Source organism: Ochotona princeps, chromosome 9 (genome assembly GCF_030435755.1).
Source record: "Ochotona princeps isolate mOchPri1 chromosome 9, mOchPri1.hap1, whole genome shotgun sequence".
Lineage (NCBI taxonomy): Eukaryota > Metazoa > Chordata > Mammalia > Lagomorpha > Ochotonidae > Ochotona > Ochotona princeps.
In genome coordinates this window covers 42,131,786-42,159,110 of record NC_080840.1, presented here as the reverse complement: position 1 = coordinate 42,159,110, position 27,325 = coordinate 42,131,786, and the positions used below count along the sequence as shown (strand labels likewise).

The following is a 27,325-nucleotide window of genomic DNA, read 5'->3' as shown; positions in this document are numbered from 1 at the left end:
TCTCAGGAAGCCTTTCGACTCATGAGGCCTTGCTTTATTAGCCTTGCATTCTTAGCAATACATGCTAGGAACTAACAAGGGATTTTTAGTATTCAACTTACAGGGCATTGACTATTGAGAGCAACCCAGTCTCCCAGACTTTGGGTCTAAAGAAACTACAGCTCCGAGAGGTGGAGACTTGTCTCTGTTTCACTCTGATGATTTCTCTGATAGGTGAAGGATGTCTTGGAGAACCAGCTGGCAGGTCATTTTCCTATCAGTGATGCGCAACTCTAATATAAAGATATCTGGGACAGACCTGGCTCAGGATAGTGGATTGTTTAAGAGATGTCTCTATGGTGCAATATCTCTAAACAGTGCTATTAGACAGATGTCTAGACTCTCCATTCTGGAAAATCTAGTGAAAAGGTGTGGAGACTCCCAAAAGGTGCATTTTCCCCCCACAGATTTCAGAGGGTTATCTGCAGCCCATGTCTGGAACCCTGGTTGTAATGGTGAATAGAATGCTCTTCAGCAATTTTGGGTAACTATGACGACAGTGGAACCCCAGGAGAAAACAACAGGTGGGAACACACCTCTTTAGGAGACAGAATAGAAATGTAGTCATCATATATTATCCTGGCTTTCTCTTCAATAACGCTTTTATTCGTTTCCTTTTTCAGTTCTTCACAGGCCATCCAGAAAAGCATGTTTTCTTCACTGAATTCTGTGCGGAGGAATTCCCGGAAGGCGTTCCTTCCCGCTGGGGTGACCATCAAGTTGTCGAAGGATTGAGCCCAGGCATGGACTTCCTCCAGTGTAGGACTTGGGCTTGGAGGGGACCAAAACAAAGGGAGAGAGGAGATGTGTTATTGGTCGTGAATCTGAGCTACATCATGGGAACTGTATCTTCCCCCAACTCCCAGTTCAAAAATATGTGAACTCGACCCTATTAGAAGGGAAGAGGAGGAGATTATTCCCATTTCCTCAAGTCTTCAGCAAAACCACACAAGTTCACATTTCAAATTGTTTAGCCTGGTTGTATGGCGAATGACCAAATGCTTACACGCCAAGTTGTTAACATCACTGTTAAGAACATACTTGCTTATAGCTGGACATATTTTGGCAATAATTTGAAGTTACAAAAGGAAAGGAAAACACCCCAACCATCTGACCCCAAACTCCCTACAGACACTCAGGACACTACTAAGTCAGCCTTAGCAATGCTGAACATCAGGAACAACAGTGGACAGTATCTGTACTATATTTTAAAAAAATATGTAACATTGGACAAAGGGAAAGGAATGTTAGTCATTAAATGCAATTAATGATGGGTGGCCATCATTACATTTACGTTGATGAACCAGGACATCACAGTCATAGTTGCTGCTCCTCCCTGCCACCTGCAACCCTAGGACTGGTCTGATCTTTGATTTCTTCTTGCATGAGTTTTACTAATTTCCTCTTATCTAAGAATTTGATCAGGATCTAAATGATCATGTTCATTGGCATTATCTGCTTCTAATGTTATCATATTAATAATTTCTGCCAGAGAGCTACTAAATTTCCATTTTCATTCCTAAATTTATTTTCATTCCACTTCTGTTTTTTGACCAATCACAACAAAGGAAGTACTAGTATATATTTTTTAAAGAGTCAGCTTTTCCCTTATCATCTTCGTTGTATGTGTTTTTTATTTCATTAATTTCTGTATTTAGCTATTATATGTAATATATATATTTTTCCCACCTTCTTGGTGCATACTTTTAATTTTTATATTTAGTTCAGTAATGATTGGTTCTTCTTTTTCGCTATTAGAAATATTTAGGGTTATATATTTATTTAAGGATAAATATATATACATATATTATATATACTACATATTCATCTGTTCTCAGATAAATATATCCCATAAATTTCTCCCTTCTCTTAAAAAAAAAAAACCCATATCTCTCCCTTTCCTTAAAATAAAAGTTTTTTATGAGAGGTAGCATGACAAAAAGGGAAAGACAGGTTTTTCATCTGCTGTTTCACTCATCCAATGCAGTAGGCCAAGGCCAGCAGCCTGGACCTCGGTCTAAGCCTCCACAACGGTGGCTGGAGCCCCAGCACTTGACCTCATGCCTCCCAGGGTGGGCAGAAAGCCTAGCTTATTTCATAATGATTAGACATTTATTGAGTCACTTTATGAGGTGGTACTTGGTCAATTACTGTAAAAGGCTGAGTTAATGTATACATGAGAAGCACGTGTTTTCAAATGGTTAGATGCAGGTTTTCATAGAAGCAATACAAGTGTAGCAGGAAGCTGCAGTCAGGAGCTGGAGTCAGGGCTCGACCCAAGGCACTTCCATTGGGATGCAGGCATCCTAACTGCGTCTTCACCACTAGGCCAAATGTCCATCCCTAGGCAATAATTTTTTATTTTTGTGATTTCCACATTATCCATTTTCAGTGTTTCTTCCTGGTAATTAACAAACAGTGTTAAATTAGGGACCAGTGCAGTGGCATAGCAAGCTAAGCCTCTTGCTGCAGCGCTGGCATCCCATATAGGCATTGGTTCAAGTTCCAGCTGCTCCACTTCTGATCTGCTCCCTGCTTATGGTGTGGGAAAGCACTGGAAAATGGTCCAAGGCTTTGGAGCCCTGTACCCACATGGGAGACCCTAAAGAGGCTCTTGGCTCCTGGCTTTGGATCAGCTTAACTCTGGCCATTTGGGGACAGAACCAGCAGACTCAGTCTCTGTAACTCTGCTGTTTCAGTGAAACAAATCCTCCCCAAAGTGTTAGCCTCTTAGAAGACAGATTATCTTTTTTACTTATATATTGTTTATCTTTTGACAACCACACATAACTTTTTCTTACTTTGTTTTAATTTTTGAGACAATGGTAAGTTCACATTCTCAGGTAAACAACACGTAGATTGCTAACAGGTGTGGTGTTTCTTTTTGTAGTGGAGTAATATTATGAATATATTAAAACCCACTGATTTGCAAGCTTTCAAATGGCTTGATGTTTGTGAATTTTATTTTAAGAAGAAAACCGTCCATGCCTACAATGTCAGGGTACACTGGAATAGCAGGATGATGGGCTTATGACTGACTGTGAAGGACCATACTGTTATAACGACACGGAGGAAATCAGCGGGGAGGTGGTGAGGTAAGGTAGAGAAGGTAACGGAATCCCAGAGCCTCTGGAACTGTATCAGTGAATAGTAAAATAAAAAATTAATTAATTAATTAATTTAAAAAAAGAAAAAATCTAAGAACAAAACATGCCAAGGGATCTTAGGTACAGCTTCCCCAGCAGGACATCATGCAACATATGAGCAGTGTCACAGCATCCTGGACCAGCTCTGGTAGCTGAATTATTCTGACTTGTTTTTGTGAATCTAACTTTCATTTCTTTACATACACTGTTTTCTATGCTTCATTCTAACACCTGAATTCTTCTGTACTCTACACCTGGCTGTTGTTTCCATCGGCTCTCATTTCAGTGGGCAGTTATATTTCAGTTTGGTTATCTCGTAGATCAACAGCTCATATTTGGTCGGTCTTCAACAGGCAACCTGGGGTCAAAACAGAGTATGCTTTCTTTCCTCTAGAGGATGGGGGTTTGCTTCTTCTGAGATCTGAGAGGTCGCTGTGGCCGCTACAGGTCCTATCATGCTGCAAGTTCTTCCCCAGGTCTAGCAATGATGCTTATCAGCACAGATCCTCCCCAATTTACATATAATTGCACATAATGGAGCAGAGGGTAAGCCTGGGCATAGTAAATCTTTGCTTCCCACTCAGGGTGCTTCTTGTTTCATTCAGTCTTCAACTCATGGGCTGAGCCACAGCTAAGGATGACTAGCCACTCTGACATATCAGGAAACAGGAAGAATATGGCAATCTGTAAAGTGCGCATGATCACACAGGCATGCTGACCCCCACATGGAGTGCTCACAATGTGTTGGCACTGGGATCTATCACCCTTGAGTCTTTTTTTTTTAAGATTTATTTATTATTTATTTTGCAAAGTCAGATACACAGAGAGGAGGAGAGTCAAAGAGGAACATCTTCCATCTGATGATTCACTCCCCAAGGGACTGCAACGGCCGGTGCTGCGCCAATCGAAGCCAGGAGCCAGGAACTTCCTCCAGGTCTCCCACGTGGGTGCAGGAACCCAAGGCTTTGGGCCGTCCTCGACTGCTTTCCCAGGCCACAAGCAGGGAGCTAGATGGGAAGTGGAGCTGCCGGAATTAGAACCGGCGCCCAAAAGGGATCCTGGTGCATTGAAGGCCAGGGGTTAGCCACTAGGCCACTGCACTGGGCCCCCACCCTTGAGTCTTTAACAAACTCCTACACTGTGGAAGAGTTTAACAGGATTTCCAGAATTTGAAACAATCTGGACAAAGATAAACAAGATGCAGAACAGAAAAAAAATATTTAAATTTTGAGCCACTATGATTTGTCCTCTTGAAAATTGACCAATTTGGTTGAAAACCTATTTGAACAGTGACTTTAGGATATTTGGCTAATAACTGCAGTTATAAAAGCATAATTCTCCTGGCTGTGGACAACTGCCCAGGTTGCCTTGCACCTAGCCGGTGTTATACTTCTGGGAGAAAAGGAGCCAATAACTAGCAAGCATTCTGAGTCTGGTTAATGCCTAAACTGTGTTAACTATACCAGTATACCATCAGTTACTTATTTATTTGATTTTTTAAAAAGATGTATACGGAAGGCAAAGGATGCTAAGGCAGGACACATCACCCTGGCCCCCAGGCATGATGTGCCGCTGCGTGGTGATGGTGGGAGAGGGAGGGTGGGGAGGCGGAGGAGACTGTGCTGCAGATTGCCTGGGTAAGGGGGTCTTGGGAAGTGTTGGAGTGGGGGCTGCTGAGGGATGCTTGACAGGTGCAGTGTGACTTCTGGGGGCTTCCACGGACCAGGCCACTGCATCCATTGGCACGGGGGCTGAGACAGGATGGTTTAGAGGGTGGAAAACTGGATGATATGTCTGGGTCAGACCAAGGCATCTGCCCACATAGGAGAGTGACCTGGCCTGGCTGAATAGCATTGTGTACTTCCACTGGCAAATGCAAAAGCTGGGCTAAGGGTTTGGTTGGGCTAGGCTGCAGCACTTCCCGCAAATGTATGGGCAGGAGATAGGCCACATCAGGTTGGACTACAGCACCCACCAGAACATGGGAGAACCGGGTCTGGGGGCATATTCTGTAGATTTGTGGGCTCACCTCTATGGGACTGCAGCACCTGCCAATTTGCACAGAGCGCTAGGGATGGTGATGGACTGAACCAGGCTGCACCGTGGAACTCACCTAACGCTTGCAGGAGCCAGGGCTGGGAGGAGGCCAGACTGGACTACACTCAGCACTTGCTAGCACCCAAAGACCAGGACTGAGAGCTGACAATGTTAGCCAGGGCTGCAGCAAAAACCAGCATGTGTGAGATCCTGGGCTGAGGGCAATCCTGGTAGGGGAATTTGCGAATTACTTTGCCAGGCTGCAGCTCCCTCTGGGGAACATGGGAGTCAGGCCTGGGGCAGACCAGGCCAGGCAAGGCTATACCATACCACAAGCTGGGCTCCTCAAGTGTGGGCTGGATCTGGAGATGCACTAGACTGGGCCTGGCCTTAACACCCGCTGGTATGTGCCAGAAACAGGATGGGATATGAGCCATGTTTGGTAGAGCTAGGCTGCAACACCTTCCAGCAAGAGCTGAGACCCTAGGTGAGCCATGTCAGGCTGCGTTAAAGCACCTGCTGGCACATGCATGATATGGACTGGAACGGGCTTGGTAGGGGAACTTAGAGGATTTCCTTGCTAGGCTTTAGCGCCCCCTGGCAAGAGAGCTGGGGCTGGTGGCAGAGTAGGTTGGGCAAGGCTGTAGCACCCATTGGCATGTATGGGCTGGGTTTGGGGGCATGCTAGACTGGGCACCCACTGGTGCTTGCAAAAGTCAGAATGGGTGCAAGATGGGTTGGGCTAGGCCACAGTACCACTGGCTCACATGAGAGCTGGATCTGTGTGTGGGCCAGTTAGTCTAGGCCGTAATATCTGATAGTGAGTCAGGACTGGGGCAGGCTGTGTCAGGCTGGGCTGCAGCACCCACCAGCACATGTAAGATCTGGATCTGGAAGCAGGACGGGTGGGGAACTTAGGGGACTCCTTGCTAGACTGTAGCTCCTACTAGTGAGCATGAGAGCTAAGGCTGGGATCAGGCCAGGCCAGGCAGGGCTGCAGTAGCTGTCAGCATACATGTGAGTCAAATCTGTTGTGGGCTGAGCTGGGCCAGTCTGCAGCACACACTGGCATGAGTGAGATTCAGGATGGAGTGCATGTCAGGCTGGGTTTGAGCCACAAAGTCCACCAGTTCGTATGAGGGCCAGGCAAGACCTGGGTCTGGTAGCAGGCCTGGTAAGGGAACTCTGGCGATTCCTCTGCTGGGTTGCTGCTACCACTGATGAGCATGAGAGTTGGAACTGTTGTTGGGTCAGGCTGGGCCAGGCTGCAGCACCCATTGGTTTGAGCGAGAAACAGAATGGGTGCAGGCTGGTGGGACAAGACCACCAACTGGCAAGTGTTGGAATTGGGTGCAAATCATGTTGGGCTGGACCACAGTACCCGTTGGCAAGTACAAGATCTTGGGCTGAGGACAGGTCTGCTAGGGGAATTGTAGGCACTCCTCTGCTATGCTGTAGCTCCTGCTGGTCAACACAAGAGCCAGGGCTGGGGGCAGGTCAAGATGGGCCAGGTGACAGCACTTGCCAGGATATGTCCGGGCCAGTACTAACGGTGAGTTGGGCTGAGCTAAGCCACAGCACCCACGGGTGTGCATGAGAACTGGATGGAATGCAGGCCGGGCTGGACTGGGCCATAACATAAGCTGGCACATGCAAAAACCAGGGATGGGGTAAGGCCTGGTGGGAGTTATTGGGGGTCACCCTAATTAGGCATTGGCACTCACTTGTGTGCATGAGAGATGAGGCTGGGGATGGAATTCACCAGACGTTTGCAACCACCAGTAAATGTGATAGCTGGCTGATAGATCAAACCTGACCCTGCAATTGCTGGTGTACACAGGTGAGATTTCCTTTTTTATTATTATTATATTTCTGACAATCTTCACATTGTTAATTAGGGTAAAAAGGTACAAGGGCTATGGGGAAGTGGGCAAGACTATTATTTCCCTATTGTTTCCTCCATATATCTGAGGTAAAGGGAATATTGAGGGAGAAGCCCTACACAGTCTCCCACCCATCTACCCCAGGTCCTTGAGATCCTTGCTCAAGTGGTTTTGATAGTTCACCAGTTATGAATCGCTGACAATCTCGCCACTCCAGGCACGATGAGGTTGTTGAAGAATCCACTGATTGACATAGTCCATCATAGAGTCTCCATTTGCCCAGTATTTCGCTGCCAACATATAGCTGAGGTGGTTGATTGATTTGTTCTGTCTTCCGTCCTTTCTTGGTTAGGGTTCTGAGTCCGCCATTTCAATTGCGGAGATCTCCCAAAGAAACTTTGAGGTGTTCCCAGGCCAGATTCTTGTATGTACTAGCAAGTATAGGGCCTGCCACAGTCCATCACCATGATCAGCTGGTGGTTGCAATTGCTTAGTTGGTTCTGTTTTCAGCCCCGACTTTCACTGGAACCAACGGGTACTACAGTTCAGTCTGGTTTCTCCCAGCACATACTCGGCCATCACATAAACCAGTGGGAGTTGCAGCTTAAGCAGAGTGACCCACAATAACCCCCACCAGGCCCACCCCTACCCTGGTTTGCCAGTATGTGTAGCAGACCAGTCCAGTCTGCCCCACATCCCATTTGGCTCTCGTGCATGTCAAAGGGTACTGGAAGCTTAGTCCCATCCAATCAGCTCAACTATCCATCCCCCATGGATGTTGAGTGCCTTTCTGTCTAGGCAACCCAGCCCCCGTCCCAGTTTTTTGTGCCCTCCCATGGGAGTGGTAACCACAGGTGAGATTTCTTTAGGGATTCCCCAACTAGGTTGTTGGACTCAAACCTGGCCATAGGGAAAATCACAATAAATGTGGTCTGACCTTGGAGTGCATGTGTCAGGACTGGACCTCCTCAGTATGCTGTGTGCAGCTGGGCATGCTGTCCATCCAGTAGAGAGCATGCCCAGCTGCACACAGTGGACAGCTCAGCTAGGCCAGCAGAGGAGGTAATACACCTCGTCAGAGGATGGAAAGTAGAAAACAGAAAAGGTTGAACAACTCTCCTGGCCAAGCTTTGCAGCAAATGTCTGGGTCTGTGGATGAACTAACGTGGATGCTGTCAACCAGTAAACCTTGAAAAGATTTTCTCAACCCTGGTGCAATGAAGCTGACAACATTTAAGAACCACCCAAGTAACACTCTTGAAACATTTTTCTCCCATCAGGAACTCTAAGGCGTAATCAAATGACTATCCCCTGTATTGATACAGTCTGACCACTAGGAGTATCCCTCACCTTCCCTCTCTGCAGACACAGGAGAAAAACAAACAAACAAACAAACAAACAAACAAAAACGGAAACATTTGTCCCACTCACCTTCCTCCATATCTCAACCCTCCCCATCCTAATCAAAGGCCCAATGGACATGCATCCCTCTGAACCATGTAAGCAATATTAAAAAAAAAAAGACATAATCCCAAGAACAAGTATAACTAAGTGAAGGTAAATCAACTGATAATGTAAGAAGAAAAATGACAATTTACAAAAATAAGTAATATCTAAATTCTGTGACTCCCTCACCCTCAGAATACTTAGAAAATGATTATGTAGTGTAAATTTGCCATAAGAAAAGCTTGAATGTGCGCAATATGCCATAACAGAATTGGCTGCCACTGACAAAATCCACATCTTGAATCAGCGTGCCGGTTGGAGTTCCAGCACCTTGGTTTCCAATCCAGCTTCCTGGGAGGCAGCTGATGATGACCCAAGGACTTGGGTTCCTGCCACTCATGTGGAAGACCTGGGTAACAGTCCAGGCTCCCGGCTCTGGCCTGGTCTAGTCCTGGCTGTTGTGGGCATCTGGTAAAACCGCAAATGAAAGATGTCTTTGTCTCTTGCTTTCCCTCCTCTGTAATCTGCGTTTCTAGCAAAAGAAATGGGTCTCTTAAACTCTCCTGAAAACCAAACATGCCTGTTTCATTGTAGTCTTTAATTTTGCTGAGCAAAGTATATGTATTAAAATCAAGTAACATCATCTGTCTTGTCTAGAAACATTCATTTATATTTATTAGTAGCAAAGGGATTGGGTGGATAATGGAACTGATTTATTTCCCCCGTTATACAGTAAGTTAGAAAGGAGTTACGCAGAGGGGAAATGGGCTGCCACAATATGATTTGATATTACAAAATTGCAAATTACAGTGAGAGAAAAAAAAAAGAGCAAGTTTAACTTTCTCAGTAAGCATGAGACCTCACCTTTCTTCACAGGGTGGGAGTTCTGCCACTCTGAATTCACGGGAAGCTGTGGTGAGTCTCTGATCCTGGTTTCGAACAGTGAGACTGGAGGAGAAAAGACATGTTGAATCCACATCAGTCTGTATCCAGCAAGGATGCTATACAAATATTCTAAAGAGAATTTCAGATCCCCGCGTGGACTTTCTTCCCTTTCCTGAGGGTTTTGAAATCCTTGTCAAGTGTTTTCATGCCATACATTTTAAATGACCTTTTGGAAGACTCCTTGCACGCATGAATTTCAAAACTGTTTTACACCAAAATAATTCATATTTCCATCAAATTTTTGAAGTACTCTTATAGAGAGTGAAAGGGTTTTGATATGAGTCATTTTCTTTTTTTGTGAGCAGTTAGAATGTACTCATCTGGTAGAAAGCTTGTCTACACTACAATTGTATTATTGTGGTCCTTTGTTGTCCATTTGGCCTCCAGACTTTGCCATCCCACCTGTCTGCTATCGTCTGGTCTACGTCTCTCTGTTTTCTTCCTCTGCCTGCCACCAGTAACTACACTGTTTTGTTCTTTTCTCTGTAATTTTGACTTGGAAAAAACAATTTCACACCTCAGTGAGATTATGCAATATTTGTCTTCCTGGGTCTGGTTTATTGCACTTAGAATAATGTTCCTTCAGGCTCATTCATGTTGTAGCAAATGGCAAAGTCTTATTTCTTGGTGATGGGAGCTGCATAATATACCACTGTAAACATATACCATAGTTTTTAAAAAAAAATCATTTGTCCACTGATGACACTTGTTCTGTTTCCACATGTTAGCTGCAGGGATTATGCTGCAGTGAACAGGTAAGTATGCATGTCTATGACATTTCCTTTGCTTATATGCCTAGAAGGATTTCTGGGTTGTATGGTAGCTCTATTTTTAACTTCTTCTAAATTGTCAATTGCTTTTCATAATGTAGCAGTTACATTCCCACCAATAATGTATAAGCAGTTTCTTTTTCTAAATGGCATGGTACTGGCATTGAAACAGATATATAGACCAGTGAGACAAAATAAAAAGTCAGAAATATGACTAATTAATTTTTGACAGTGGCATTAAGATGACATAATGGGGCAATGGAGAGACTAACAAATGGTGCTCACAGAACTTAATTTCCACAGACATAAGAATTAACTGGGCATGGATCTTACATCACTTACAAACATCAACTCAAAATGAATAAAATACCATAAAACTCCTCAAAGTAAACATGGGAGAAAGCTCATGGATATTGGCCTTGGCAACCATTTACATATATATGTGTGTGTATGTGTATTTATATATATATGTGTGTGTGTATCATACCAAAAATTCAGGCCATAAAAGTAAAAGTAAGTAGGATTGCATCAATCTAAGAGACTTCTGGGAAGCAGATATTTAGCCTGGCATCCACATCCCACAAGAGCTCAGGCAACTCAATAGTGGAAAAACAAATAATAATTTAAAAAAAAACTAAAGAGGGACTGGTGTGATAGCTCATTTGGCTAATCCTTAGCCTGCAAGCGCTGGCATCCCATAAAGGCACCTGTTCATTTCCTAGCTGCCCCATTTCCAATCCAGCTCCATGCTTTTGGCCTGAGAAAGCAGTGGAGGATGGCCCAAAGCTTTGGAACCCTGTTCCTGCATGGCAGACACAGAAGAGGCTCCTGACTCCTGGCATCAGATGAGATCAGCTCTGGCTATTGCGACCATTTGGGGAGGGAAGCAGCAGACAGAAAATCTTTCTGTCTTTCTCTTTGTAAATTTGCCTTTCCAATAAAAATAAGTGAATCTTTAAAAAATATGGGCTAGGTATCTGAATAAAGATTTCTCTGAAGAAGACATAAAGATGAAGAGGTATATGAAAAGGTACTCAACATTGTTAATCATCAAGAAAGTGCAAATCAGAACCTCTATATGATTTCATTTCACACACATTAGGATGTCTGTTATCAAAAGGTCAAAAGAATAATAGTTCTTTTCATAGAATGGCTTATTAGAAAATAGTAAATAAAGTAAAATTAAAAGGAGTGTTTTGGTTTTTTTCTCTGAATTTTCTGAACCTTGGAAAAATGACTCTCCCCTCACTTTAACTGCAGTTAAAATGGAGAATTTATATATTTATAGGTCAGTGTACAGAAAAAACAATAAAGAATAATCAAAACTTACTACTCCATCTTTAGGAGAGGTTTCTTCTACACATTTGCATATTTCTTTGCAAATTATTCCAAGTATTTTGTTGTTATTGTAAGCGAAATGTCATCCAATTTCTAACTGGTGATTATTTGTTTATATGGTAACTATTTTTTTCTTAGCATTTTGAGGAACTCCCAAGACTGTTTGCCAACGCAGTCACACCTTTGTACAGTCTGTGCTCAAGGAATGCACTTGCTCTACATCCTCGCTGACATTACAATTGTTGTAGTTTCTATTCTATCTGGCTACCTAGGAATGAAGTGTATCTCACTGTGTTTTTTACTAGAATTTTGCTGATGGCTAAATGACATCGAGCATCTTTTCATGTATTTATTGGCTATTTGGACCTCTTCTTTGATACACTTCTTAGGCTGTTTAAAGAGGTTATCTGAGTTTGCTTTGTCTTGTTACGGCTATTGCATTATTTTCAACATTACTTTTATTGTATCTTTCCTGAATAAACTTTATTCCATCATATAAGAGTCTAATTTCAAGCACACTTGCTTTATGAATGCACAGCAAGAGAGTGTGTTGAGTTCTGTGCATTTCTTTAGATGAAAAATCATCTTGCAATGCAGGAACCCTTTGACTTGTTGCTTTCAATGTGCCAGGGCTAAAAAGTTTCAGTCAGCAATGGTTTCTTAAAATATGAACACAACAAAAGAAAACTTGAGAGGCACCTGGGTGGCATTCTCTCTGCCTGAGGATTAATACTCCCTCTGCAACCTCCTAGGCTGCTTTTGTAAGCAGAACACATTACTGCACAGTGGGTGTGAAAAAGCAAAAGGAAAAAGACATGATGACTTTGACACAGGATTTGTAAAGGAACTAGAAGCTATATTGTGAAGAAATAATGTAAAACTCATTTAAGCTTAGGCATTTTCCACACCTCATTTTAAGTAGGAATATTTTTTTTTTTAAGGAGACAACGTGTTCTTGGAAAAAAGTAAAGAATATGCTTTTTTTGTTGTTTTTAGTACATGGATTTATTGTTAGTGTTAAAGCAGAACAAGAAAATGCTAATAGAAACCAAGACAGTTTCTCACCATGTTTTAGAAATAGGCAGCAAACAAGACCCACAGTGAGATATATTTTGGTAAAATTTTGAGTTACAAAGGAGGAAAAAATTCCTCAACCTTCTAGAATGGAGGAAAAAACTTGACCTTCAAGAGAACAAGAAGCTGCATGCTTCCTCTGTAAGCCTAAACACTTAAGTCTGTGAAGCAGATCTTTCAGAAAGATATCACAAAGCCTTAGAAATGTGTGCCATTTACCTTGCTTTCATTTATTTAAAAATATATATTTATTTGAGCAGCAGAATGACATAGAGAGCTGCCATTCGTGGTTTACTCTCCAAAGGCCTGCAGTGGCTCGGGTTGTCCAGCCACAGCGGGGAGCTGGGAACCTAAGCCAGGCTAGGGCACTGCTTGAGCCATCAGGGCCATGGGCTGCACTGGCAGGAAGCTGGAGTCAACAGCTGCAGCCTGCAATCAGGAACAGAACCCAAGCACTCCCATGGGGGTGGCAGGTATCTCAACCATCTGAATGCCAACCTCCATTTACCCTCCTTGAAAATACACTTCATCTCAGCCTTGTTGGGGAAAAGTAAAGGGAATTAAATTAGAAAAGATTGCAATTTGTTGTGTATTTTTTCCTAATTTCATTTCCCAGGATCTCTACCCTAGAGATGGCTACCATCCTTCATTTGTTATTCTTATTCATAGTTATATTGATACATATTTATAAACATCAGAAATTTCATGGGAAATGAAGTTAAAGGACATTTACTTTGGTGCAAAAATACTGGAATCCATACATGTGAGGGTTTTTAAAAAATTTTGTGAAAAAAACCGGTATTATAAAAAAGCTGTGTATAGATTTTAACACTCTACATTAAAATAAAAATCCCTCAATTCCATTTCCATTAACTTTTTGAAGTTTATATAGACATACTTGCACATAGTCCATTCATAACAGTATCTTTTTTTAAACTTTTTAAAAACATTTTATTATTATTATTATTTTATGATACAATTCCATAGGCTCCTGGCATTTCCCTTATCCCCACCGCATCTCCCTCCCCCCCCACTTAGTTTCTCTCTACCATTACTTCTTCATACACAGTCATATGTCCATCATTGTGGGCATAGACAATGGCAGAGAGTCCAGCATCCTATTGTCAAGATATAGTGAACAGTTTCATTGCAAGTCCATCTTTGTCTGGAAGCAGAAATGTATACTACACTGCATCCTCACATCTGGATGTTAGTTTCCATTTCACAGCTACTGTACATCCCCTCAAATGAAAAGTCATGATACAAAATCAACAATAAAAAGAAAAATAGAAATTTACAATGCCATGAAGTTAAATGACTTGTTACTAGATATGACAGTCTCCATTACACAGCTACTATACATCCCCTTAAATGAAAAGCCACAAAACAAAATCAACATCAGGGAGAAAAAGAAATTAACAACACCATGAAGGTAAATAACATGCTACTAAATGGCTAACGTGTAGCTGAAGAAATGAAAATCAAGAACCTTCTTGAAGAAAATGATGCTACTACGAGTCATTGAATGATTTAATCAGAAAAAAGTGTTTTTGAAGAGATGAAACTAACAGAAAACAATAAAACCCATGCGATATAGTTTCCACTGATTCTTGTTGGTGAAGTGTGTCTCTTCTAGACAATAAATAGATGGGTTTTGTTTTTTAATCCAGTCTACTAATCTATGCTGTTTGATAGAGCTTAAGCCATTTACATTCAGGGTTAATATGTATGGATGGTATTTTGGTTCTGTCATTTTAGGAATGGGTTATACATTGGCTTAGTCTTCTGTTGTCATTTTACTGGGATGTTCTTCCCATTTGCCTTTGGTTTTGGTAGGTGCTATTCCTCTTCTCTGTCAAGAGAACATCTTGAAGTATCATTTGTAGGGCAGGTTTGGAAGAGGCAAATTCTTTGAACTTTTCTTTACTGTGGAAGAATTTTATTTCATTTTCAAAGACAAAAGAAAGCTTTGCTGGATATGTTATCCTAGGCCGACAATTTTTTTCTTTTAGAATCTGGAATATGTCACTCCATTCTCTTCTTGCCTGTAGAGTTTCCTGTGAGAGATCTCCTGTGAGTTTAATTGGCATTCCTTTATATGTCAATTGATTTTTTTTCACGTGCACATTTAATGATCTTTTCCTTATGGCCTGTTGAAGAGAGCTTGATGATCATGTGTCTTGGTCAAGATCGCTTTTGATCAAGCCTGTTGGGAGTTCTGTGCCCCTCCTGGATCTTGTTTCCCAATTCTTTCTCTAGATTAGGAAAATTTTCCTTTATTGTTTCATTAAATACATTTGCAAACTTAGCTTCTTTTCCTGCACCTTCTGGGACTCCCATTACTCTTATATTAGGTCTCTTAATAGTGTCTTTCAATTCTTGAATACTTTTTTTGGCCTGATTCAGCTCTGTTTCCAGCTTTTTGTTTGCTTCCCCCTGGTGACAGGAAATATCTTCCAATTCTGAGATTCTTTCTTCTGCTTGCTTCATTCTATTTTGGAGACTCTCCATGGTACTTTTAATTTGCTCTACTGTGTTCTTAATTTCTGATATATCAGCCTTGATTTGCTTTATTGCTTCCTTAAATTCTTTGAATTCTTGTATGTGCTTCTCATTGTTGATTAGAAGCTTTAAAACGAGTTTTATGAATTCTGTGTGCCCCATTTTCTCGATGTCTTCCTCAGTTAACTCTGAGGTTGGCACAGGGTTTTGCTCCTTCGTAGGGAAGTTTTTGGTAATATTCATTGTGCTTTTGTCTCTTCTTTTGCTCTTGATCATTGTACTTCTGGTTAGCAGACTCTTCTCCTTGGGGCAGGTTTCTAAGCTGTGTCACCCACAGGTCTACAATGCGATTTTACTTATTGCAACTGGTACACAACTCTTTGCTTGCAGCCACTTGTGCCACAACCTCCAGCGAGTTCCAGGTCTGGGTTCTTAACGTTATATTTCCACTGTGGTCTCCACAGCCCCAGCTCCTGGCTCACCACTCTCCACCTCCTGTGATACCGTGCTGAGGCTGCACTGTTGTCTCTGCAAGCTTTCTTCCACTTCCGGTTGGAGTAGGTCCCAGAATTAGAGAGACACCAGGTGTCCTATATAGTTAGGTTGTTGGTGCTGATCTTGTCGGAACCTGTTGGACGTTAGGTCTGGGTGCCACATGGACCTATTTTGACCCCTACAATGCCAAAGTTGATATTATTTTCCTGCAGGACCAGTGCAATCCACGGAACTCAATGAATTCTTCTGAGCTCAGCACATGTGCAGTTCACTGTTTTCTGTGCAGTCCCAAAGCTATTGCCACAGTGGTGCCTGATGTACCACTACTTGAGTTCTTGATCTGCTGGCCGTCAGGTCTGAGGGCTACTCAGACCTGTCTAGGGTGGAACCTATAGAATGCCATGTTAATGCTGTTCACTGAGTCAGAAATGAGTTCACTCCCAGCTCAGCGTATGCTCAGTCGTTTCACTTGCCTTTGCCTCCTTATGCAAAATGCGCCCAATTCGGCTCTAGGGGGCTGACTGGGCTGTGAAATCCACCCTGTTCTTGCACTCTCCATCTGGGATCTGCTGCTCTGTCTCTGCTCCTGGTCAAAGCAAACGGACCAGCAGGACGGACAGCTCTTTGTCTGGGTTCACCTCCCAAGCTCCCAGTGAAAGTCTCTTCCCACCTGGTTGCTGGTGGAGTTCCGGCTGCTGGTGGAGTTCAGATCACCATTAGCTGAATGCTGCTGGAGTATCAGTCACTGCAACACCACACTGTTGTGTCTGCTGCTTCCCTGTGTCTGTTAGTCTCCAGGTACCCCTCTGCTGTTGTTCTGTCCTTTCCTGTTTCCCGGAATATGTCCTTTCTGCTTCATCCTGATTAAATGTTTTTTTGTATGTTTAAATGTGTCCTTACCCTAGTCCGCCATCTTGATTCCTCCCATAACAGTATCTTTATATTTTGTATACAAGTTATTATATAGGGCCCAGTGCGATAGCCTAGTGGCTAAAGTCCTCACCCTGCACACACTGGGATCCGATATGGGTGCTAGTTTGGATCCTGGCTGCTCCACTTCCCATCCAGCTCTCTGCCTGTGGCCTGGGAAGGCAGTAGAGGATGGTCCAAAGCCTTGGAATCCTGCACCCACATGCGTGGGAGACCCAGAAGAAGCTACCGGCTCCCGACTTTGGATCAGTTCAGCTCTGGCCAGTGCAGTCACTTGGGGAGTGAACCAGTGGATGGAAGATCTTTCTTTCTCTCCTTCTCTCTGTAAATCTAATTTTCCAATAAAAATAAACAAATCTTTAAAAAGTTGTTAATAGTGGCTATTTCTTTATAATTTGCTTTTTCTCTAGTACATGAATTGAAATGTTGTATGATATTTAATGGCATAAGCATAGTTCAATGTATTCTCTGTTCTCTTGTTCATGTGCTTTAAAAGTACTCAGATTCCTGCTGCATTGAATCCTTTCATACACATCTCCGTTGGCATGTTAGAGGGACGCTATAGCTTTTCTAGGTTCGCACAGTATTTAGAAAGCTATATATTTAGCTTTTATTTATCTGATCCTTAATAGTAGGAGCACAAGGGGATTATATTTTCCATTCCATTTCTGTTGCTTATATTTCTTTTGGTCATCATTTTCTTATTCATTATAACATCTGGATGTGAGTGGTCTCTTTAACGCATTGTCATTGTTTTTGCTAATTTTCTATCTATTCATTTTACTTTTGGTGTAATATTGTTAAACACTTCCTTTAATTTAAAAAAAATGTCATCTTGTATTTATTTATTCGGAAAGGAAAGAGAAAGAGTGCTCACTTCTTTTTTTTTTTTTTTTTTTTTTAGATAGTAAATTTATGTTGGGCTTTTAATTAAGAAAAAAAAGCACAAATCCCATGTGCCACTACAAAACAGGTATTATCTCTGATTCACAGAATAGTCTTAGAAACTTTCAGTTATTTGATAAAGGTAATACATTATTTTTTTTTGCAGCCTTGTCATTATATATATATATATTTTTAATTAATATTTAGCATTATGTGACAGTTTCATAGGCTTTGGGAATCCCCCTCCCCCTCCCCCTCCCCTCCCCCCTGGTGGATTCCTCCACCTTGATGCAGCATTACAGTTCAAATTCAATCAAGATTCTTTCCTTGCAAACATATACCAAGCATGGAGTCCAGCTACTTATTGTCCAGATGGGTTGAACAGTTTCTTGGGGAGACCATTTCTGGTCCGAAGTCAGAGCTGGTATAATATCATCACAGTCAATTAAGAGTCCCAATATAACATCAACAGCAATTTGCAACATTATGGAATTGACATAGTTTTGAGTAACCAGTATGTTAAAAAAAAAAAATGTTCTGCACATTAAATGTCGACAAATATCTTGTTAGAGTTACAAGCCAGTCTAGATTATCCCAAAATCTGCCAAGATCAACAAAATTATACTTCAACACAACAAATGGCTAAATACTAAAATGAAATAGATATGAGACAGCTGAATGGTACCCTATAGCCTTTTCAAGGTATATAGCAGCCGGTCCGGTCCTGTATATAAACTAAAATTGAGATGTCAATGAGCTAATCATAGGTTGTGGTTAAGAGTGCTCACTTCTAGTAGTTCACTCCCCAAATGCTTGCAACAGGCAGAGCTGATGGGAGCTAAAGCTAGACACTGGCAAATCTACCCAGGTCTTCCACAAGGGCTGCAGGGACCACATCAATTAAACCATCACTGCTGCCTGCCAGGGTGTGTATTAGCAGAAAAGCTGGTGTCAGTAGCCACAGCAAGTTGCAGAACCCAGGCATTCTGATGTGGGAAGAGGATTCTTAACTGTCACTTCATTGTTAGGCTAAACACCAGTCCATTTTGTTTTGTTTCTATTTTTTTGTGTGTGTGTACTTCACGCTGTTAAGCATACAAGTATGTTTTAAAAACTTACTGAAAAGCATAATTCAAAGAAAAGTTTATTTTGGTGCCAAAAAAAATATCCACACACAGATTCTTCAAAAAGTTTATAGAAACTATATATTATTGGAAAAACTATTCATGGATTTCACCTCTTTTGGCACTAAAATTGAACTTACTTTGAATTCTCCCTTTCCATGTACTATTTGAAGCGCCCTCAAAGAGCAGTTATTTAAAAAACCCCAATTAAGCCTAAGCTGACTCCAATTTCCCCAAGAGGAACACATTACTACAACAGCCCCAAACCTTACCAGGAGCAGCTACAGCAGCAGCACCAGCAGAAACAGCAAGCGTTGGACCCTCGATTTCCTGTTCCAGGCTGGCTGGGGACAGAGTCTGTTGTCCCTGGGGCGGCTGACAGCTGTCGCTTCCGCATTTCCAAGCACTCGGATCCCATAGGCTGCAGCAGGAAAGGCAGAGGGGTGACAGTGGGGAAGGCAGGGTTATGAGGACAGAAGCCCAGGGAGGCAACTGTGTGGCTCATGGAGAGGATACCCTGAGGTACCTGGTTCATCTGGTAAAACCTGGCCACAGGAGTCACTGATTTAGCAAATGCTACTTCATGGTGGCCATCTGCCAAATGCTGTGACCAATTTCATTAATAAAATGGTGACTAGGAGCCCCGGGCCTTAGGTGCTCACCCAACAGCAAGGAAGACAGAAGGGTACATCCATGATGTTGATATTAAGCCTTGCAGAGGGACCTTTCCTAGTTCTGGAATTCCCTTTGGACCAAACCAAAGAGGAACAGCGACAGGTGACAGTGACTGTGACCGCCTTCTTACGGCTGCCTGTGAGGCCAGTACACAGATAGAGGAGGCCATGCTTGGCAGGTCATGCACAGAGCTACATGAGTCTGTCAGAGACAGAGGTCAACCAGAGAGGCCACATGTCTAAGGCCAGCCCTGTGAGACTCAAATCGTTATGACTGCATCACCTTGCAGTGACCCAACCAGATACACACAAACCACACACAACACTGCCTGACAAATGGGGAGCCCAGATGGTGACCTGCCTTTAGCAGTTGCATCCCTTGGTCACCTTGGTGCAAATGAAGCCATTTGACAGCTCCTGCCCCTTGGTTAAGACAAACAAGGTTGTGAAATGATCGAGAGAGCATATGAGAGGCACAAAACCAATAAACTGCCAAACCCATTTTTAGTTTTGATATTAACATTGAGCTATTTTATTTTATTTATTGAAAGGCAAAGTTACAGAGAGAATAGGAGGAAAGGGAGAAGATTTTCATTCGATGGTTCACCCCCCAAATGATTGCAATGTCTGCAATGGCTGGAGCTGGGCCAGGTGAAAGTCAGGATCCAGGAGCTTCGGCTGAGTCTTTCATGTGGGTACAGTGGCCCAAATACTTGCTACACCACAATGCCATCTTTAACATCAATTTAAAAAAAGGATTTATTTATTTTTATTAGAAAGTCAGATATACAGAGAGAAGAGACAGAGAGGAAGATTCTCCATCCACTGGTTCACTCCCCAAGTGGCCGCAATGCCTGGGGCTGAGCCAATCAGAAGTCAGGAGCCAGGAGCTTCTTCTGGATCTCCCACGCAGGCAGGTGCACGGTCCCATGGCTTTGGGCCATCCTCGATTGCTTTCCCAGGTCATAAGCAGAGAGCTGGATGGGAAGTAGGGTGGCCAGGATTAGAACCGATGTCCATATGGGATCCTGGTGTGTGCAAGGTGAGGAATTAGCTGCTAGGCTACTGTGCCAGTCCCAGCATCAAATTTTTAACAGAGCCAATTGCAACCCCATATCAAAGATACATCAAAGAAATATAAATTGAACTTTGGAATTAAATCCTAGATTCTATTTCTACATTAAACTTGTCTGTTCTGGTTGAATATAATCTAATCAGATATCAATGGGTGTTATTTTAATTAGTCTGACTTAATTGCAGTATTTGAATTGGGTTGGTCAAGTTTTGTTCATTGACTTAAAAGAGGGTTTTTGTTTGCTGTTTAGGTGGGAAGTTATTCTTTTCTGGTTTGTTCCAAACTGAATTTTGGGATCAGCTTGCATAGATATAAAAATATCATTTTGGGATTTTGATTAGGATTACATTGAATATATAGATTTAATTATGAGGAATGGCATGTGGGTTTCTCTTAATTATCTTGACATGTAAGCGTCTGGGCAGCAAGAAGGCCCCACCAAACGGTTTCACTGTCTTCGCATCCACAGTGACCACAAGGCTCACAGCACCGGGTACTGCCCACCACCTCACTGCCCACCGCCTCAGTCTCAGCTGCGCAGTCCACAGCTCCTGGGTAAGAGAGTGAGGCATATCTTTGACAGATTCACAGCTGCACTTTCTGAGCACCACTGGGAGACTGCTTCAAAGGCAGAGAGGGCTCCAACTTTAATGTCCCTGAGACAGAACTGTGCCTCAAAGGACTCCTGGCATCACCTGTCCACCTCGTCTGTGGCATTTCAGTGGACACAGACGTAATACCGTCAGGACACAGAGATGCAAGGACAAAGCAGTGCAAACCCTAAAGATGTTCCAGGGAACTAATGTTTTTAGACAGATACTAACGCAAATTGCCTTATTTAAAAAAAAGTTCCCAATTGCTTCTGAGAAGTAAAAGATTCACCCATTGTTTGGTCCAGGGATTTCTTGGGACTCTTATTTAAAGTTTTTACATTAGGTTTTCCTAATCAATACATGGTATATCCATTCACTTACATCCTCTCCTATGTATATTATAAAAATTGTGTTTTTTTTTTCAGGTTGACACTGAGGCATAAGAAAGCTGCAGCCTGTGACACCAACAGTATATATGAGCAACAGTTCATATCCTGGCTGCTCCACTTCCAATCCAGTTCCCTGCCAATGTGCCTGAGAAAGCAGCACAGGATGGTTCAAGTGCTCGGACTCCTGCACCCACATGTAAGACCCAGAAGAAGCTCCTGGCTACTGGCTTCAGATTGCTCCAGCCCTGACCGTTGCAGCCATTTGGGAAGTGAACCAGCAGATGGAAGATCTACACTCCTCTCCCCCAATTATTTCTCTCTGTTACTCTTCTTTTCAAATAAATAAATAAACCATTTTAAAGTTCTCTTTAAACCTGTCTTGCACACTTTCGTGCTACTGAATATTATGTACATCAATTTAAGAAATTGAAAGACAAACTTACAAGAGAGAGAGAGAGACTTCTTCCACCACTGGCTCACTCCCCAAATAGCCGTTAATAACCAGGACTGTGCCAGATTGAAACCAGTTGCCTAGAACTCCATCCAGTATGGTGCAAGGATTCAAGTACTTAGGCCATCTTTTACTGCATTCCCAGGTGCATTCACAGAATGCTGGAACAAAAGTGGAACATTGGCAATTGAACAGGTGCCAATATTGGATGGCAACACCACAGGCAGCAGTTTAACCTAGTGTACCACAATACAATCTCCAAGCTCAGTTTCTGCAGCTGTCATAAGGGATGTTTCATCATGACTCCCGACAGCAACCCCCAAATAGTTATTCTGGTATACAAGAAGGCAAATGCTATTAAGGTATAATTGAATTCTTTTTCTCCACAATTTTGAAAAATTTCTATTTATTTCAAAGGTAGAGTTATGGAGAGAGAAAGAGAGGAAGAGATGGATGGGGATCTTGCATTCAATGATTCACTCCCCCAATGGCTGCCAAGGGAGCCACAAGCTTCCTCGGGACTCCCCAAGTGGGTATAGTGGCCTAAGTACTTGGGCCATCTCCATTGTTTCTCAGGTGTATTAGTAGGGAGCTGGATCAGAAGTGGAGCAGCCAGGAGTCAAAACTACGCTCATATGGGATGCTGCTAGCATTTAATCCACTATGCCACAATACTGGTCCCCTACTGAATTCCCTTCTGGTAGTCCTTCTGTTGATTCTCTTGGATTTTCTAGTTACATGATCATAGTGTCAATAAAGAATCATATTTTTTTTCCTGTGCTTCTTGTTATCTTTCCAAGGTATAAACATTTTTTTCTCACTCTGGTCTTATTTAATTGACCATGAAGTTCAGTGAATATTGGAAAGTAGCAATATTATTAGGCATTGTTCTTTTTTGCATGACTTATTGAAAAAACTGATCATGCTTTGTCAATATATATGATGGTATATTGGAGAATTCTTGAAGAAGATAACCCTCAAGCGCCCAGAATTATGGTCCAATCGGCTAATCCTTCCCTTACAAGTGCTGGGATCCCACAAGGGCACCAGTTAATGTCCCAGCAGCTCCATTTCCCATCCAGCTCCCTGCTTATGGCCTGGAAAAGCAGTAGAGGATGGCCCAAAACCTTGAGACCCTGTACCCGTGTGGGAGACCCAGAGGAATCTCCTGGCTCCTGGCATTGGATCAGCTCAGCTCTGGCCACTATAGTCATTGGGGGAGTGAACCAGCAGACAGAAGATCTTTCTCTCTGTGTCTCTTTGTCCCTGTAACTCTGCCTTTCCAAACAAACAAACAAACAAACAGACAAACAACCAAACAAATCTAAGAAAAAAATTAAAATAAGAACGAAGATAACTCCCAAGTTAACCAAGTTTCCTTCTACATATTACATAGCAGAAAAGAAACTGGGCTAGCTGGTATTACTAGTTGACAAATTTTATTTGCTTACACATCTATCATTTTGTTAAGCTTGGAAAACACTTAATGATTTAGAAAACTTTTCAAAGGCATCATAAGTTTCCTCTCATAAATACAGTCTTCAGAAGCTAAAGACAAATTTTATCCAGGTCTATTCTCACATATTTAAAAAAGATTTACTTATTTATGTTGAGAGAGTTACCAATAGAAAAAGAACACACACACAGAGACAGAGACAGAGAGAAAGAGAGAGAGAGAGAGAGAGAGAGAGAGAGAGAGAGAGAGAGAGAGAGAGAGAGAGAGAAATGGCTACAACAGCAACTGCTGGGCTTGGCTGAAGCCAGGAGCCAGGAGTTTCATTGAGGGGCAGAGGACTAAATTCTTGAGCCATCCTTCATTGCTTCTCCCAGGCCAGCAGCAGGGAGCTGGTTTGGATGTAGACCTAGCGGCCAGATGTGATGCCAGTGTTGCAGATTGGAGTGGTACCCACTGTGCAACAATGCCGCTCTAATTCTTTCTCTTCTTCTCTTTCTTCTTCTTTAAGGTTTGTTTATTTTTATTAGAAAGGCAGATCAGATTTACAGAGAGGAGAGACAGAGAAAAAGATCTTCCATCTGCTGGTTCACTTTCCCAATGGCTGCAACGGCCAGAGTGGAGCTGAGACATTGGGCCATCCTCCACTGCTTTCCCAGGCCACAAGCAGGGAGCTGGATGAGAAGTGGAACAGCCAGGACATGAACCGGTGCCCATGTGAGATCCCAGCATCTACAAGGTAAGGATTTAACCATTGATCCATTGCCTCAGGTTCCCAGCCCTAATTCTTCTATCTTTTAAAAAATTGCTGCATTGAGGCCCAACAAACATATCTGTACAATAAAATGCATTTGTTTTAAGTGCATAATTTACTGTAAATTTTTATTAGTTATCTTATAATTGACAGGATAGTTCAATGCATTTTTGTTTCAATGGTAAATATACAGCTGCTAATAGAATTGCCTATTTAATCATTAATACTTCTGGAAAATATTTTTAATGTATTAAGTAATTAATATGAAATCTAATGTCATGCATTAGATGAATGATACCTATTTACAAGGTTTTAAACATATGCTATTGATGTATTCATTAATTCAGCCAGTCCATCCATCAGATCAGCCAACCCACACATCTTCTCCTTTGCTCCCTCTATTGGTGGGAGAGCCCTATACATGTTGCATTTCCACTTGTTCTTTCTCAATTTAACTGGTGCTTCTATAATACAGCCATTCCATTCCTTTTTTTGTGCAGAGACTGGGGTATTATCACACCATTCACTGGGATGACTCAAGCAAGTCACATGGATCATTCTCCAGGCGCTGTCTGCCTTCCCTTAAGGATCTTGGGGCTCAGAACGTTGATGAATATAAAATCACTGTTAACGATCTCAAATGCTTTCTTCTATAATTTATGGCATTTCAAAAGCAGCCTGAGGAAAGGGAAAATACAGGTTGGTTGCTGATTAAATATTTCAGATCTCAACTCATGCATAATGCTGCTCAAACATTGAGTTTTCCAAATTCCTAGGAACTAAGAGTTTCAAAGGATTCTTTACAAGTTCAAGTGAAAGCCCAAGCAAACTCTTAGATAATCTTGGCCATAATCATTTAATAATTTGTATTTCAAAGCAATAAACCAGTTAGAAAAAAGTTTTAAACTAACTGAAATTAGTTCAGGAAAGTTATTCTTTATTTGCCAGTGAGCCTAAGCTGGTAGCTGGAATCCATTAATAGCTGTTTAGTTTTATTACAGTTTTCAAATTCTGAGGATATATATTATTGAATCATATGCTGGAAACACGATGAAACATCAAGCATTGTGTGGAAAAAAATCTCTTATTTGTTAAAGCCTATGAACAGAGCTTCTACTCCAGAGGGCAAACAGAGCCACAATGGAGATCCCAAGGAAGGTGATACAAAGATCTAAAAAGAAATAACATCCCAAACCTTTCCTTTAGGAGCTAGATCCTACCATTAGGGGGCAGTTTAGAGCCCTGAAATAGACCAGAATGCAAAGAATTTTGAGAGGGTAAATTCCCTTGGAGGAAATTCAAGTCCCAACCCCATTTGAACAGCCTCTGTGCTATCTGTGCACTAACCTTGGCTCTTGGTGTGTTTTCCCTTGGGGAAGATCATGGATGCTTCTGCAGCACATGGCCTTAGTCAGTTAAATCTGTCAGTACAAAGTGCTGCTGAAGTGCTACCTGGTTGCCACCTTGTGATGAGTTACTCTGACCTCGCTCTTCTTACTTAGTTATACTTAATTTAATATACTTGTTGCCTGCACAGAAGCCAGCTGATGCTGCATTTTTCTCCCTTATTGTTAGCCCTGCCACAGGCAGACATCACCACCGTATCCAAACTCTGGCCACCATTTTTAACTTTTGGCTCCTGTGCCTGGTTGATCCATCCCACCTCTCATGTTCTCTCCAGAATGCTACTGGGAGTGTTACAGAGATACCAAAGGTAAGTGACTGAATTTAAATTCAGGTCAATTTGAGTTCTCACTTTGGCCATCTAATTTTTTTAAAGATGTATTCTTTATTTAATTGAAAGACACAGTTAGAGCAGGAGGAGGAAAAGAAGGAGACAGAGAGAGGGGGAGATGCTCCATCTTTTGGCTCACTACCTCAATGGTAGCAATGAGGCTGGGCCAGGTTGAAGTTACCAGCCTGGAGCTTCCTCCAGGACTCCCACGTGGATGTAGGGACAAAAGCACTTGGGTCATGTTCTGATACCTTCCCAGGCAGGTAGAGGGAAACTGGATCGGAAGTTCAATCAAGGACTTGAACTGGCATGAACATGGCCATCTATTCATCATTGCTGAACTCAAACAAAATCAAACTTTCTTTTTCTTATGCAGGAAGAAAAAAGGCTAAGTATTGTGACTGACTTCTGCTATGGGTCGGGGAGTAGGAGGCTGCAAGGATCCAAACATTTTCAAGGTGAGGAATAAGTTACAACTGATTTTGAGATCAAGTCAGCTGTATTCTCAGTATCACATGGGACAGAAAATCCACATTTATCATTCTGAAATCAGGTTTTGAGTAGAGTGCCAGATATCCAGTGGAGGAAATAGTAACATTTCCAGACAGATTAAAAAAAGACAGAAAAAGAAGAGAGAAAAAACTCAGCAACATAGGAAAGAAGCAAATCCTTTAAACTGATTATGTAAACTGAAATCCCCAAACATCTACTTAAAGAGACGTCTCAAAAAGTAACCATTGAGCCCGGCGGCGTGGCCTAACAGCTAAAGTCCTCGCCTTGAACGCACTGGGATCCCATATGGGCGCCGGTTCTAATCCCAGCAGCTCCACTTCCCATCCAGCTCCCTGCTTGTGGCCTGGGAAAGCAGTCAAGGATGGCCCAAAGCTTTGGGACCCTGCACCCGCGTGGAGACCCGGAAGGGGTTCCTGGTTCCCGGCATCGGATTGGCGCGCACCGGCCCGTTGTGGCTCACTTGGGGAGTGAAACATCAGATGGAAGATCTTCCTCTCTGTCTCTCCTCCTCTCTGTATATCCGGCTTTCCAATAATAATAAAATCTTTAAAAAAAAAGTAAACATTAAAATCATCCACTGGCATATTAATTTTATATAAACAAATAAAATAAAATACCATGGATAGTTAAAGATAATTTTTACGTAAAACATCAAAAAAAGAAATAAAAACATATGAAACAAGAACAATTGTTCTCGTTTGAAGAACAATTGTTCTTTCTGATTGAAGGAACTAAGTAGAAAATTTCAAGGAAGTTAAAAAATGGTATTGAAGGATTAGTTTAAAACTTTATGCACAAAGACCAAGAGATGAAAATATGGGAAGGAATCCAGATGCTCATCACCACAGAACAATCACTTGGTGGCTGAAAGTTATGGAAAAAAAAAAAGATTTACACATTGTTTGATCCAAACCGTATGAGTGTACTGAAATAGCACATAGCACACTGTGTTCTATAAATACTAGCAATTAGTATGGATCAGTTTAAACAAGAAAAAGAAACATTGGGGCCTGGGTTTGTTGTATAGTAAGTTTAGCCCTGCAACAGCAGAGTCCCTTATAGGCACTGGTGAAG

At 42.1% G+C, this 27,325-nt stretch overlaps 1 protein-coding gene across 2 annotated transcripts in view; it reads right to left on the bottom strand.

Annotated features, from left to right (window-relative positions):
- The window catches only part of RGS20 (regulator of G protein signaling 20), a 106,248-nt gene that overhangs the window by 5,977 nt on the left and 72,946 nt on the right, over positions 1–27,325 (bottom strand). For both annotated transcript variants that reach the window (XM_058668631.1, XM_058668630.1), the window contains 3 exons: positions 18,887–19,035; positions 9,416–9,499; positions 576–810 (listed from right to left, as the gene is read on the bottom strand). In XM_058668631.1, coding sequence (XP_058524614.1) covers positions 576–810; positions 9,416–9,499; positions 18,887–19,035 — 468 coding nt within the window. The remainder of the gene's footprint in view (positions 1–575; positions 811–9,415; positions 9,500–18,886; positions 19,036–27,325) is intronic.